Here is a 15,697-nt window from a genome sequence, read left to right as displayed (position 1 = left end):
TATTTTACCTGTTGGAACTCTGATGCTGATGTTAGAAAGAGTTACCATGCCACTTCCCCAAGAAAAGGATCCATTAGTAACCTGCAATTTGAACATGTTTTAAGGTGAGAAAGTCTTTCACACATACTGAAAGCAGCAAGTTATTTTAAGGTTTTTTCCATTTATGTTCTAACTATTTGAAATTACAGTGCATATACTCATTCTTCTAACCAAAATGTATCACTTCACACTTCTTTGTTAAATTTCATCTGCCATTTGTCTTTATTCTCTTGAAGTCAGTTACTACCCTCATTTTTTACTGCATTTCTGACTTTAGTATCAACTTTGAAATTTTGCCATGTATACTGAGTACAGATCATTAATATATATCAAAAATAGCAGTGCTCCTATTACAGACTCCTTTGGAACACCACTGTATTCCTTCAGTCTGAAAAACAACTATTCATGACTACACTTTGCTTTCTGTCACTTATTTAGTTTTATAATTGTGCTGCCACTTGTCCCTTTAATCCCATGGGGCAGGATATTGAGTTTGGCGAGCGGCAGGTGGGGCCCACTCGCTGACATGTAAAATGATGCGGGATAACGTTGAGTGGAACTCCTGATGTCACCCTGCGTCATTTCAATTTGCAGGTCGGCGGGGGTGCAGCCGAATCAGCTGTGCACCCGCTGACCGGTCAAAGGCCTATTGAGGCCATTGAAAAAGTGGCTGAAGTACTTAAAGGGCCTGCCCAACCCACCTTAAGGTTGGTGGGTAGGCAGGAGCCCTGGTGGGCTTCAGAAAAAGCATGAAACTTATCCATGGGATGAGGTTTCATATAGGTTTTTAAAAATTTAATAAAAGTTTAATTAAAAGTGATGGACATGTCCCAACTCATGTGACAGTGTCACATACGAGGGAACATGTCAGGGAAATTTTGATTTTCTATATTTCACATTTTTGAATTTGGCGCCGATCTCCCTGTGGCAGCACTTAGCCTCAAGGAGATGAGTGTGCTCTTTCATGTGCATGCACGAAAGATCGCACTCTCAGCTTAGGGAATCCGCCCCACCCCCCGCCTGCACAGGGAGCGCATAGTGCTTCCTGGCGGATGTCACGATGGGCGGGCCTTAATTGGCCCACCCATGTAAAATGCCGGTATGCCTTGAGGAGGTGTGCTCGCTCCTGAACTCCCCCCCACCCCCCCCTCCCCATGGGGGGAAAATTCTTCCCATGGTCTTTAATTTTGCTAATAAGTCTATCACATAATACTTTGTCAAATAGCTGTGGAAATGCTATTTACACAGCATCAGCCATACAATCCTCTTTATTACTTCAAAGAACATGATCAAGTTCGTCAAACATGATTTTCCCTTAGCAAATCTGTGCTGACTTTCATCTATAAGCCTATACTTTTCTGAGTGGCAATTAATTTTGATCTGGATTATTGTCTCTAAAAGTTTCCCCACCTTCATGTTAAGCGGATTGCCCTATAGCTACTAGGCTTACCCTTCTCTTTTTTTTTGAACACTGGTATAGTATTTATGATCCTCTATTTCATTGGTATCACCCTCATAAATTCGAGTTGGAAGATTATGGCCAGAGTCTCTGTAATTTCAACCCTTACTTCCCTCACTAACCTAGGATGCATTCTATCTGGACTGGGTGACTTTTCCATTTTAAGTACTGCAAACCTTTTAAGTACCTTCTTTTTACCTATGTTTATTCGATCCAATTTCACTACTACCGCCTCTTTTCTGCTACATTGGTAGCATCCTCTTCCCTAATGAAGACAGATGCAGTGTTCAATTTAGTGCGTCAGCCATGCCCTCTGCCTCTATAAGAAGACCTCCTTTATGATCTCTGATCAGCCCGACTCTTCTTTTGACTACTCTTTTACTACTTATGTAGTTATAAAAGATATTTGAATTTCCTGTTATGTTAGCTGTTGATTTTTCTCAAACTCCTTTTTGTGCCTCTTATTCCTTTCTTTAGATCTGTGCTTTCCATCTTCCTTAAACGTATTCATTGTTTTTATGCTAGTTTAGCACCATAGGGATCAATAATGAATTTTTTGAGGCCCAATGTCCCTAAGGCTGGTTCACAGAAATAATTTACATATTGGAATTTTTTTTTTAAACAGACAAGACCAAGAAAGTCCCAGGTTTAACTCTGGGCCTTAGTGCTAAGTTAGGAGAGCTCAGTCAGAGTGACACTGAAGTTTTACAATTAGTCTCAGTGCCTGGCATTATGGAGAAAAGTTGGTGGTGGTCCCATTCCAAGATATGATCGAGTAACTTTTATATATGTGTGTGTGAATGTATATATATACATACATTTCTTTGTGTTTGTGCATTTAATTAAGACAAAATAAATGGCATGCTTCACTCAGTTTAAGCACCATCTTTGTAATTGGTGCCTACAGTGATGGCAAATAACTTGCCCGATACAGACAGCAGTCCAGGATAAGGATGGATGGTGTAAGTATATGGGACTGCAAATGGAAAGTCAGGGCTTCCTCATTGTCATTTGATCTGGGGAAGATTGCTTTCATCTTAATACAGAAGCCTTTTAAAATATTTGCCAGTTAACATCCAATGAAATATTTTTCTTTGTTTGAATTATAATTTTATTGAAGTGATTAAAAGCAGGAAATGAATACTCTTACACAATCTGACTTCTGCACTGACTGTGGGAAAGGCCAGTTCCACCTCATTTATGCTTCCCAAGTCATGTGTAGGGACTGCTCTTTCCCTTTTGTTCCCATGTGCACAGAAAGACAGAGATTAGTCGCATGAGAACCACAGCTGTACAGTAGGAAACAATTACAAGTTATTGACCTTGACTGTCACATCTTCTGTCTCCCTGGACCGAATGAATCTCCTCAGTGGCTGTTCAAAACCTTCCAGCTGGTCCTTCAGGGGCTGCCTCCTGTTGAAAGCCTTAGTGTGCTGTATCGTAAATTTAAAAAATACATTTTATTACAATTTGCTGAATCAAAGCTAATTTAATTCATGTCTTTGATTGGACTTCATCCTGGAGTTCTGACTGTAACACTGGGTTCTTGCTTATTATTTCCTTCCTGTTCTCCATTTACAACCAGAACACATCTATCCTAATCTTTGCCATGCCTATGTACCCTGAGTTTCCCTGTGTCCATTTGTGTGAATATTTTGGCTTCCATTTCAAACCTATTATTTCTATCTCATTTTTTCCATCTCTGCTATTAACCCTTCTGGAGTTTTTCTCTTCAGTCCCCTCCACTTCCTGTAACCCAGTCGTGTGGACTTCTCCCCTCTCAGGTACAGAACCCTGCATCATCCCCTCCCCCTGCCCCTGCAAGGCCTATTCCTGTCCCTTCCAACACCCCTGGTTCAGTAGGCTTGACTCCTCCTTGGATAAGCCCATAACTTTCCTCTGTGCCTCTCTCATCAAAGGCATCCATACGCGAAACACCCCAACAGTCCCTTCCCACTCTCTTGACACCCTCCCTACCCAGCATACCCATTTCAGGCTAATCTCGGTAACCTCCTTCCCCTCCTACCACTGAATGCATGGGCTCTGGCAGCTGATCAATCATCACCCCCATGTCTGCATCTCCCTCCAAAATTCTTGTGAAGAAGCTTTGCCTTCCATGACTCGATGGTGGATGGTTGCATTGAAGTCATGGCATTGATGGAAACTTGATTCAAGGATGACAACGCCACAGCCCTTATTGAAACTTCTTGCATCATATACCTTCTACCACCCTGATCAAACCACTATGGCTGCTATCACTAAATTTCATATTCATCTGTCCCCTTATTACTTTGGCATCTTCTTTTCCTTTGAAAACCTCAACTTGTTCCACCCCTTCCTTCTTGCCCTTAACATCCTTGTTCTCTACCACTCACTGAAGTGCAGGGTTCCTCACTAAGACATCCTGACCCTTCCCTCAGTTCTGCACCAGGATACTGCTCATCTTTGGTGATTTCAACTCATCTAGTCCTCTCTCTTCTGATTTAGCACAGAAGAAATAAAAGCAGCAGTAGGTTTTCTGGCCTGTCAAGCCTGCTGCACCATTCAATAAGATTATAGAGTCATAAAGCCTTTACAGCACAAAAGGAAGTCACTTGGCCCACCAAATCCATGCTAGTTCTCTGTAGAGAAATCCAGTCAATCTCATTCCCCCACTCTATCCCTATAACTCTGCAAGCTTATCTCCCTCAAGTGCCCATTCAATTTCCTCAGGAAATCATTGATTGTCTCCCCTTCCACTGCCTTCATGGGCAGCGAATTCCAAGACATTACCACTTGATGCGTAAAAACGTTCTTCCTCACATCCACTTGTACCTCTTGCCCAACACCTTAAATCTGTGTCCCCTAATCCTTACACTAGCTACTTTGTCTAAACCTGTCATAATCTGATACACCGCTACCAAATCTATGCTCCTCTCCTTTACTCCAAGGAGAACAATTCCAGCTCCTCCCAACTCCCTGGCAGGTAAAATCCCTCATCCCTGGAATAATTTTGGTAAATCTCCTCTATACTCTCTCAAGGACCCTCACTCATTCCACTTTCCCTCCAATTTCCATATTCGTTGATTCCCTTAAATTGCAAAAATTTATCAAACTTAGTCTTGAATATACTCAGCGACTGAACATTTACAGTCCTCAGGGTTACAGAATTGCAAAGGTTTACAACCTTCTGAATGAATATTACTTCTTCTCTTAGTCCTATTTGGCTGATCCCTTATCTTGAGACTATGACCCTTAGTTCTAGACTGTCCAGCCAGGGGGAAAACAAACTCACAGCATCTACACTGTCAAGTCTTCCAAGAATTTTATATGCTTCAGTGAGATCACCTTTCATTCTTCAAAGCTCCAGAGAATATAGGTATATGCTACTCAATCTATCCTATGACAGCTCTCTCTTTTTAGGAACCAATCTGGTGAACCTTTGATGTATCCCTTCTAAAGCGAATGTATCTTTCCTTAGATAAAGAGACTAAAACTGCACACAATATTCCAGGTATGATCTCTCCAAAGCGCCATATAATTTCAGCAAGACTTCCTTACTTTTGTACTCCAACCCCATTGTCCTAAAGGCTTATATACCATTTGCCTTTCTGATTGCTTGCTGTGCCTGTATACTAACCTTTTGTGATTTATGTACAAGGACACCTAAATCTCTCTGCCATCAACATTTACCTTCAAAAAATATTTCACTTTTCCATTCTATGAAAGTGGATAATTTCACATTTCCCCACATTATACTCCATCTGTTGCGCTTTGGCCTCCTTACCGAAGGTCATAGAGGGAGTGCAACAAAGGTTCACCAGTCTGATCTTTGTGATGGTGGGATTATTCTATGAGGAGACGTTGAGGAGCCTGGGCCTGTATTCTTAGAGTTTAGAAGAATGAGAAGTGATCTTATTGAGGTGTGCAAAATTCTTACAGGGTTTGACAGGGCGGATGCAGGAAGGGTGTTTCCTCAGGCTGAATGGTAGGGGACGGTGTGCAGTCTAGATCCAGGGTACACAGTCTCAGAAAAAGAGGAAGGCCATTTAGAACTGAGATGAGGAGGATTTCTTCACTTGGAGAGTGGTGAATCTTTGGAATTCTCTGCCCCAGAACTGTGGTGGCTCAGTCGTTGGGTATATTCAAGACAGAGATCAATAGATTTCTAGATATTAAAGATTTAAGAGCTAGGGGCATAAAGCAGATAAATGGCACTGAGCTAGAAGATCAGCCATGATCTAATTAAATGAAGGACCAGGCTTGAGGGGCCAAATGGCCTAATCTTCCTCTTATTTCTTATGTTCTTAACCTGTCTTTACCCCTCTGCAACCTCTTTGCATCCTAATCAAAGCTTTGTATCATCAGCAAGCTTGGATATATTACACTTGTTCCCCTGATGAAAGTCATTGACATAGATTGTAAATAGCTGAGGTCCAAGCACCAATCCTTGTGGAACTCTGCTAGTTATAGAATCACAGAATTGTTACAACACAGAGGGAAGCCATTCAGCCCATCGTGTCCACACCAGCTCTCCAAATGAACATTTCACCTAGTGCCATTCTCCTGCTTTCTCCCCGTAACCCTGCAGATTGTTTCCTTTAAAATAATCATCTAATTCCCTCTTGAATGACTCAATTGAATCTGTCTCCACCACACTCTCAGACGAGCATTCCAGACCCTAACCACTCGCTGTGTGAAAATTGTTTTCTCATATTCACTTTTGCTTCTTTTACCAATTATCTTAAATCTGTGCCCTCTGGTTATTGATTTTTCCATCAATGGGAACAGTTTCTCCCTATCTACTCTGTCCAAGCCCCTCAAGATTTTGAATACTTCCATGAAATCTCCTCTCAGCTTTCTTTTCTCCAAGAAAAAGAATCCCAATTCCTCTAATCTGTCTTCATAACTGAAGTTTCTCATTCCTGGAATCATTCTCATAAACCTCTTCTGCACTGACTCCAATGCTTTCACATCCTTCCTAAAATGCGGTGCTCAGAACTGTACACAGTGCCCCAGCTGAGGTCTAACTAGTGGCTTAAAGAAGTTCAACATTACCTCCTTGCTCTTGTACTCTATGCCCCTATTGATAAAGCCTAGGATACAGTATGTTTCATTAACTGCTCTCTCAACCTGTCCGCCCCCTTTAATGACTTATGCATTTCTACACCCAGGTCCCTCTGCTCCCTCACCCCTTTTAGAGTTGTACTTTTTATTTTATACTGTCCATTCACGTTCTTCCAACCAAAATGTACCGCCTCATTACATTATGCCATACCAAAAATGATTTATTTATCCCTACCCTCCTTGTTTCCTGTCCATTAACCAATCTTCAAACCACCTTCCCTGAACCTCTCCCTCCATCTCAATTCATCTATCCATTTTCATGACTGCACCCTCAACCCTACCATCTCCCATGGATTCTTTATTCCCAGGCCCAACCATCTTCAGCTGCTTCATCAATGACCTTCCCTCTATCCTAAGGTCAGAAGTGGGGATATTCGCTGAGGATTGCACAATTTTCAGCACCATCCACGACTCCTCAAATACTGACAGAATCCATGTCCAAATACTGCAAGTCTGAACAACATTCAGGCTTGGGCTAATAACTGGCAAGTAACATGTGCACCACTCAAGTGCCAGGCAATGACCATCTCCAGTGAGAGAATCCAACCATTGCCCCTTGACATTCAATGGCATTACCATTGCTGAATCCCCCACTATCAACTTCCTGGGATTTATTATTGACCAGAAACTGAACTGGACTAGCCATATAAATACTGTGGCCACAAGGGCAAGTCAGAAACTGGGAATTCTGCAGTGAGTAACTCATCTCCCGACTCCGGAAAGCCTGTCCACCATCAACAAGGCACAAGTCAAGACTGTGGTGAAATATGCTGCACTTGCCTAGATGAGTGCAGCTCCAACAACACGCAGGAAGCTTGACACTATCCAGGATAAAGCAACCTAATTGATTGGCACCCCATCCACCACCTTCAACATTCACTCCCTCCACCACTGGCATACAGGGGCAGCCGTGTGTACCATCAACAAGATGCACTGCAGCAACTCAGCAAGGCTCCTACCTTCCAGTCCTGAAAACTCTACCACCAAGAAGGACAAGGCAGCAGATGCATGGGAACACCACCACCTGCAAGTTTCTCTCCAAGCCACACACCATCCTGATTTGGAACTACATTGTCGTTCCTTCACTGTTGCTGGATCAAAATCCTGGAACTCTCTTCCTAACAGTACTGTGGGTGCACCTACACCATATGGGCTGCAGCGGTTCAAGAAGACGGCTCACCACCACCTTCTCAAGGGCAATCAGGGATGGGCAATAAATGCTGGCCTAGTCAGTGACACTCGCATCCCATGAACAAATAAATAAATAACAACCCATTGTCTCAGTCACAAACAAGGCCAACTCTGATCACTTCCTTGTATCTTTTGCTGTTCCTATCTTCCCTTCCCCTTTGAATCCCTCTTCCTTCTGCCACTACTAAAAACTCTCCCCCAAGTCACTTACAATGGAACTTTCACCTCCCAACCATCTGGCTTTTGATCTCTTTGTGAATTGCCTCCATTCAGTTTGCAAGTATGGCCAGGAGCTTCTAGTCACCCTTCATTTTAATTCTCCACTCCACTTCCACTCTGGCCTCTCTGTCCTCGGCCCCCTACATGCTTCCAATGAAACTTAATGGAAGCTCATCTTGCAATTAGACATTTTACAACATTCTGGGTTCAACAATGAGGTCAGCAAATTTAGATTGTAACCATTGTTTACATTTTTTCTGGACAGCCGTAGCTGATAATGGTTATACTGTTGCCATTGACACCTCCTCCAGACCTATCTTCTGTTTCTTTACTTGTCCCATTACCATGGTCTTTTGCATTGCATCATCATCCATTTTATCATTTAATTACAACTGTTTTCCAACTTACCACAGACTTGCCTTTAGTTATTTCATCTTTGTAACACTTCTGACAACTAGTTACAATGTTTTAGGATTCCATCTTCCTTTGCCTCTCTCCAGGCTGTTTAATTTAGACTAAAATATTAACAAGATATTGCTGAAAAAAAAGACACGCTGTTAATGTTTTTCATCAAGCAGCCGTCAAGACAGATGCAGGAGTGCCAAATTTCAAAGGGAGCAACAATTTTACTGCACAAGAAAACAATGCTGTTTGGTTGACAAGTCAACTCTGATTGGTTGAGGTGTTCCCATGTGAATTCACCAGGCAACTATTGTCCCTCACGTCTTTGTTTGATTCAAAAAAGGGTGCAATGCCTGGCCATGTTCCTTTTGCTTGCAGAGGATAGGTCCCTGTGCATGAATATATGTAGCCTCTAGCATGTGTAAGTAAGCCACACTGCAGTTCCAACTTTTTTGAATTAAACAGAAGTGTGGGGGACAATAGTTCCCTGGTATATTCTCCATGGCAACACCTTGACCAATGAGAGTTGCCTTGCAAACCAATCAACACCCTTTTCTCATGCAATATAAGTTGTTGATCCCTTAGAAGGTTGGCTTTCTTGCATCTGTCCTGATGAGTACAAGATAAAAAGAACTTTGACACCACGTCTCTTTTCTCAGCAATACTCACGTTCTGTACGACCAACTGACCATCAACAAAGATATGATGCAATTACTTTGTACGCTTTTGAATTTCACAGCTTGCAAGCCTTCACTCCTTGTTTTCGTACCGTCTTTTGCCGCGATGTTAACTTTGCCTACCCACCGTAATTCTTATTGCGCATGTTTTGGTGGCAGATAAAGAGCAAATAGATCCACATTTTAACTAAAAATTGCCATAGTCCTGCCAAGTACCAAATACAACCTGGTGGCAACTAGACCAAGGCCATTGAAGGTCCAGAAATTAAATATTTTAAATAGGATGTAGAATTTATGACAGCAGCTTCTGGATTTCCATGTCATTCTATGCAGTTGCGGACTTCAGAAATTTTCATCTGTTTCAGCAGAATAAAGACAGCAAATTTTGACAGTTTCATCATCATTACCATCACAACATCCTTCTTATACCCTTCTTGTGCCCAGATCTGAATGCAGTACTCCAGATGGCATCTAACCCGAGTTCTGTATTGCTGTAACATGAATCCCCCTCCCTATTCAATTCCAGACCCCCCGGAGATGAAGGCTACCATTTAATTAGCTTCTTTTCTTAACTTATTTTTACACCTGTCAATTTTCTGTACATAAGCCCTTAAATCTCTCTGTTCCTTCACATATCCTAGTTTCTCACCATTTGGAAAATGCTCTGGACTTTCTTATGTCCAAAGTGGATGACCTCCCACTTGCCAGATTGAAATCCATCTGCCATTGTTTTTCCCACTCACTTAATCTATCAGTGCCCCTTTACAACTTCCTGCTCCCACCTATATGACCTATTTTACCACATAACATAGTGACAGAAAATTTGGATATAAAATTCTCTATTCCTAAGTCATTTATAAATATAGTGAAAATCTGAGGCTCCAGTACAGATCCCTAGGGGACACTATTAGTCAAATCCCACCAATAAAATTACCTACCCATTAACTGTACTCTCAGTGTCCCACCAGCTAACTAATTCCCTACCCTTATCAAAAGGTTGCTACCAATTCCATGGGCTTCTATTTTTCTGAATAATGTATTAGAAATTAAGTTTATAATAAAATCATACACAAGGTTGTTGCTACCTAACAACGAAATACAACATCCAAAGATGATTGTCAAACAGCATGCCAGATTGTTGATAAGTGACATAAATAACATTTGGATGACCTTACTGTTTCAAGTTTAATGAAAAATGAATTTATAGCTTCATGGTTTGTAATTTTTCAACATTAGGTCAATATTTCATGCACTATAAGGCCACCTAACGCTGTAGCAGGGCTCAACAGAGACTAGAAGGCCTTCTGATAATTAATCAGTGGGACAAGATTTATAGTTAACTTTGAGAACCTGTATTTGAAACTGTGTTACAACTATGAAGTTTATAAGGTTACAATGTTTTGGGACTGCAGCTTTAAATTTTGGGTAATTGAAGGGGTGTCATGTGGTCTGTTCTGAAGTCTGCTTGACAGTAAGCCTGGATGGTTTGATTTTTGGAGATCAAAGGAAGGTTTAGATTGTTTCACTGAGGAAGTCCAAGGTATTTACACTTGCAGATGATGGCAGCAGTCTCTGAGTTAACAATAAGTAGACTCTGCGTCTCCCAAAGTCCCAGAAAGGTGTTGAAGGTACTGGGGTTGTAAACAGTTGTGTTGTAAACTGTCCATTTACTTCTAAGATGAAAGGAAGTTGGGGTCAAGAATAGCTAATTAGCCATTCTCTCTGGATTCAAGGTTAACGTGTTTCCCGTTGCCATGTGGAAGAGGGCAGAAGAAGCCATTTTGAGATTAGGTTACAGGTTTCTCTACAAATCAATGAACATCGCAGACAGTTTCTGTGTGATCAGCAGAGAGAAAAAGCTGCTTGGCTTTGAGAGCTACCATAGCCAGATGCAGGAGGGAGATGGTCTCTAGACAAAGAGACACATCCTGCTGCCATCTAAGGATTCAGCAGATATGACCTGGTAGGGCCAGGAGGGAGAAGAATCATCACAACAGGCTTTGCTGCTGGTGGTGGATTTGAGAAACTCTCTGTAAACACGGGAAAGAGCCTGGAGACGGTCACTCGACAAAACAGAGATACAGGAGCCTATTGGAAGCTGGGAGCAACTGTGGACTGTTTGCTATAATGTAATTCCATAGGGAGTGTGATGTTTGATTAGTAAAATGGGGGTGATTTCCCCTCTATAGTTTAAAGTATAAGTTGCCTGCAGAAAGGAAATAGTGTTTAGTCAATAGTGTTTTTTGTTGTTTGTTACAGTAAAAGTTCAATTTTTAAAAAAATTTATTGGTTGCTGTGGATATTGTAACAACTGCACCTAATAAGTCTATTTTACTGTAGTTTTAAAGCCATGCCCATGACTTTTAAACCAAAGGAACTTTAATGTTAAACAACTTCTGCAATGTTATCTTGGCTTTATTTGGCACTGGATAATTTGCAATTTTTCTTTTAAAGTGATGCAGTTTAGTTAACATCGGTCACATCAGTATTGTATATCTGTATCTGTTGACATTTGCTTCTGGGAAAATATTTATCTATTCTTTGGCACAGCGTAACCATGGTTTTATTACTTACAACTCCTGAATGTTTTTTGCATGTCTCTACATTCAATGATATCTCACCACCCCGAAATCCATCATCTGAAATCTCATCGCTTGTCAGGAACTCTTTCAACTTTTGCTGGCTGGTGGAAGATTTGACAAAAAAATAATTTCAGTATTACCCAGGAAGGCCAGCGGATCATTCCCACAGATTTAAAATGAACAAAGCAGCCTCAGACTAACCTACTCTATCTACAGTGCACGCACAAAGTCAGTAGAAGGTTTTGCACCAACACAGAGCTTGTGAAGTCTAGAAAACCCACAGGCAGTAATCCCAGCACAAACTCCAGACCATATTCTTCAGAGACCCCCACCACCAACCCCTGCAAGTTGGGAGTCAGGAAGAGGTTATCTGATCAGCCTGCATGTTGGTACATCAATAATACCTGCTGTACAAAACCAGGAAGTTCTGTCTAAGTCCTCAAATAAGGGTGAAGTGTTACATCTGTATTGCAAACAAGCATTGATAACAGTCACAGTTTGGGTTTCCAAGTAACTCTTTCGAGTACAAACCCATTTCCATCTGTTTCAGATGAAGTTACATTGTTTCATAGTTTGCCATTGTGAGATTTGAACTCTTGATACTCTTTTGAGTAAACCTGTTTCCATCTGTTTCAGATGAAGTTACATTGTTTCATAGTTTGCCATTGTGAGATCTGAATTCTTGATAATCTTTTAAATGAAAACCAAATCAACAAAATTGGGATAAATCAGGCACAGCCCCTAATTCAGGTCAGCTGTAAAACCAAGAACAAAGTTTAAAGGAAACTTACAAACTTTAAATCAAAATGTGATTAAAGGGGTCAACAAAACACCCCAGTCCCCGCGGTGCCCACCGAGCACGGAAGGCCTCGAGAGTGCCAGCAGACACCGCGTGCTCCTTCTCCAGGGACATCCGGCAGCGAACGTAGCCGCGGAAGAGGGACAAACAATCGGGCGGGACTCCCCCGTCGATCGCCCGCTGCCTGGACCTGTTAATGGCCAACTTGGCCAGGCCCAGGAGCAGGTTCACGAGGAGGTCCTCCTCCTTCCCGACCCCCTTCTGCACCGGGTGCCCATAGATCAGGAGCGTGGGGCTGAAGTGCAAACAAAACATCAATAAAAGGTTTTTCAAATAACTAAAAAGGGAGTGCAGCCTACAACACCCTATGTATACATGGTCCACGGACTTCACAAGACCGCAAAAAGGGCATGTGTCCTGAGAGTCCGTGAACCTATGCATCCTCTTATTATAAGGGACTGCTGCATGCAACACCCTCCAACCCAGGTCCCCGATAGAAAGGGGGAGGACACCTCCGTAGAGGGCCTCCCATCGAGGGCCTCCGCCGCCGGACGGCAACAAGGCACGCCAGGGCGTGTCCGGTCGACGGACAAGGGCGAGAAAATGGAAGGTGTGCAGCAGCAGTCCATACAAAAAGCCCCTCTTTGCTGTGCCAAAAGGCACAGAGGGCATGTCCCCGAGGCGGCTCATATTGCGGGGCACCAGCACCCGAGGGAGGGTTCGGGGCTTGGGGCCAATGTGGAATTCCGTCCGAACAGGGGAACGCTCAGACGGAAGACCACCGCGCACCTGGGCCACCTCAAGACCCAAAATAACGTCGGGTCCGAGCACGACCGTTCTCAGGTCTTGGATGGCATCGGCTGCGACCTGGACACTCACAGACGCGCGTCGCGCCAACTCCTGCGGGAGCATCCAGCCCAGTCCTCCGCCACCCAGCACGTCCCCGATCCTGGTCACCCCTGCGGCCACAGCCCTCCTCTCCGCCAACCACTGAAAAGGACGGAGGGGCGGATTCCTGAGCAGCGGCTCTCTGACGATAGCCGCTACTCCTGACGGGGGAGAGCTGCGTCGCGAGGCGACCACTTTCCAGACTTTGATCAGGTCCTGGTAAAAGACGGGCAACGCCTGCAAGGAGCCACCGAGGCCTAGCTGTTCTATAAACAGGAGCTGCACGTCATAATTCAGGCCGTGCACCTGACGGAAGAAATACGTCATCAGGGCACACCATCTAGGAGGAGGCTCAACGTAGAGGTATCGCTGCAGGGTCTGAAGGCGGAAAGTCGCCACCTGTGTGCGTAGGCACACTAGCGCCTGACCACCCTCCCTAAGCGGGAAAAACCAGGAAGTTCTGTCTAAGTCCTCAAATAAGGGTGAAGTGTTACATCTGTATTGCAAACAAGCATTGATAACAGTCACAGTTTGGGTTTCCAAGTAACTCTTTCGAGTACAAACCCATTTCCATCTGTTTCAGATGAAGTTACATTGTTTCATAGTTTGCCATTGTGAGATTTGAACTCTTGATACTCTTTTGAGTAAACCTGTTTCCATCTGTTTCAGATGAAGTTACATTGTTTCATAGTTTGCCATTGTGAGATTTGAACTCTTGATAATCTTTTAAATGAAAACCAAATCAACAAAATTGGGATAAATCAGGCACAGCCCCTAATTCAGGTCAGCTGTAAAACCAAGAACAAAGTTTTAAAGGAAACTTACAAACTTTAAATCAAAATGTGATTAAAGGGGTCAACAAAACACCCCAGTCCCAGCGGTGCCCACCGAGCACGGAAGGCCTCGAGAGTGCCAGCAGACACCGCGTGCTCCTTCTCCAGGGACATCCGGCAGCGAACGTAGCCGCGGAAGAGGGACAAACAATCGGGCGGGACTCCCCCGTCGATCGCCCGCTGCCTGGACCTGTTAATGGCCAACTTGGCCAGGCCCAGGAGCAGGTTCACGAGGAGGTCCTCCTCCTTCCCGACCCCCTTCCGCACCGGGTGCCCATAGATCAGGAGCGTGGGGCTGAAGTGCAAACAAAACATCAATAAAAGGTTTTCCAAATAACTAAAAAGGGAGTGCAGCCTACAACACCCTATGTATACATGGTCCACGGACTCCACAAGACCGCAAAAAGGGCACGTGTCCTGAGAGTCCGCGAACCAATGCATCCTCTTATTATAAGGGACTGCTGCATGCAACACCCTCCAACCCAGGTCTCCGATAGAAAGGGGGAGGACACCTCCGTAGAGGGCCTCCCATCGGGGGCTTCCGCCGCCGGATGGCAACAAGGCACGCCAGGGCGTGTCCGGTCGACGGACAAGGGCGAGAAAATGGAAGGTGTGCAGCAGCAGTCCGTACAAAAAGCTCCTCTTTGCCGTGCCAAAAGGCACAGAGGGCATGTCCCCGAGGCGGCTCATATTGCGGGGCACCAGCACCCGAGGGAGGGTTCGGGGCTTGGGGCCAATGTGGAATTCCGTCCGAACAGGGGAACGCTCAGACGGAAGACCACCGCGCACCTGGGCCGCCTCAAGACCCAAAATAACGTCGGGTCCGAGCACGACCGTTCTCAGGTCTTGGATGGCATCGGCTGCGACCTGGACACTCACAGACGCGCGTCGCGCCAACTCCTGCGGGAGCATCCAGCCCAGTCCTCCGCCACCCAGCACATCCCCGATTCTGGTCACCCCTGCGGCCACAGCCCTCCTCTCCGCCAACCACTGAAAAGGACGGAGGGGCGGATTCCTGAGCAGCGGCTCTCTGACGATAGCCGCTACTCCTGACGGGGGAGAGCTGCGTTGCGAGGCGACCACTTTCCAGACTTTGATCAGGTCCTGGTAAAAGACGGGCAACGCCTGCAAGGAGCCACCGAGGCCCAGCTGTTCTATAAACAGGAGCTGCACGTCATAATTCAGGCCGTGCACCTGACGGAGGAAATACGTCATCAGGGCACACCATCTAGGAGGAGGCTCGACGTAGAGGTATCGCTGCAGGGTCTGAAGGCGGAAAGTCGCCACCTGTGTGCGTAGGCACACTAGCGCCTGACCACCCTCCCTAAGCGGGAGACTCAGAACCTCGGCAGCGACCCAGTGCAATCTTTTGTCCCAGAAGAAGTCGACTAACAATCTCTGGATTCTTGTGACAAAGTCCGGGGGAGGGGTCAAAGTGACCAGCCGATACCACAACATGGCGGCGATCAGCTGGTTTATGACCAGAACTCGACCTCGGTAAG

The 15,697-nt window shown here is 44.5% G+C and overlaps 1 protein-coding gene across 3 annotated transcripts in view; it reads right to left on the bottom strand.

Annotated features, from left to right (window-relative positions):
• The window catches only part of abcc9 (ATP-binding cassette, sub-family C (CFTR/MRP), member 9), a 204,227-nt gene that overhangs the window by 99,592 nt on the left and 88,938 nt on the right, over positions 1-15,697 (bottom strand). For all 3 annotated transcript variants that reach the window (XM_041202434.1, XM_041202436.1, XM_041202435.1), the window contains exons 14-16: positions 11,668-11,776; positions 2,821-2,931; positions 9-81 (exon numbers count right to left, since the gene is read on the bottom strand). In XM_041202434.1, the coding sequence (XP_041058368.1) occupies positions 9-81; positions 2,821-2,931; positions 11,668-11,776 (293 nt within the window). The remainder of the gene's footprint in view (positions 1-8; positions 82-2,820; positions 2,932-11,667; positions 11,777-15,697) is intronic.

Source organism: Carcharodon carcharias, chromosome 13, assembly GCF_017639515.1.
Source record: "Carcharodon carcharias isolate sCarCar2 chromosome 13, sCarCar2.pri, whole genome shotgun sequence".
Classification (NCBI taxonomy): Eukaryota; Metazoa; Chordata; class Chondrichthyes; order Lamniformes; family Lamnidae; genus Carcharodon; species Carcharodon carcharias.
This window is presented reverse-complemented; position numbering and strand designations above follow the sequence as displayed.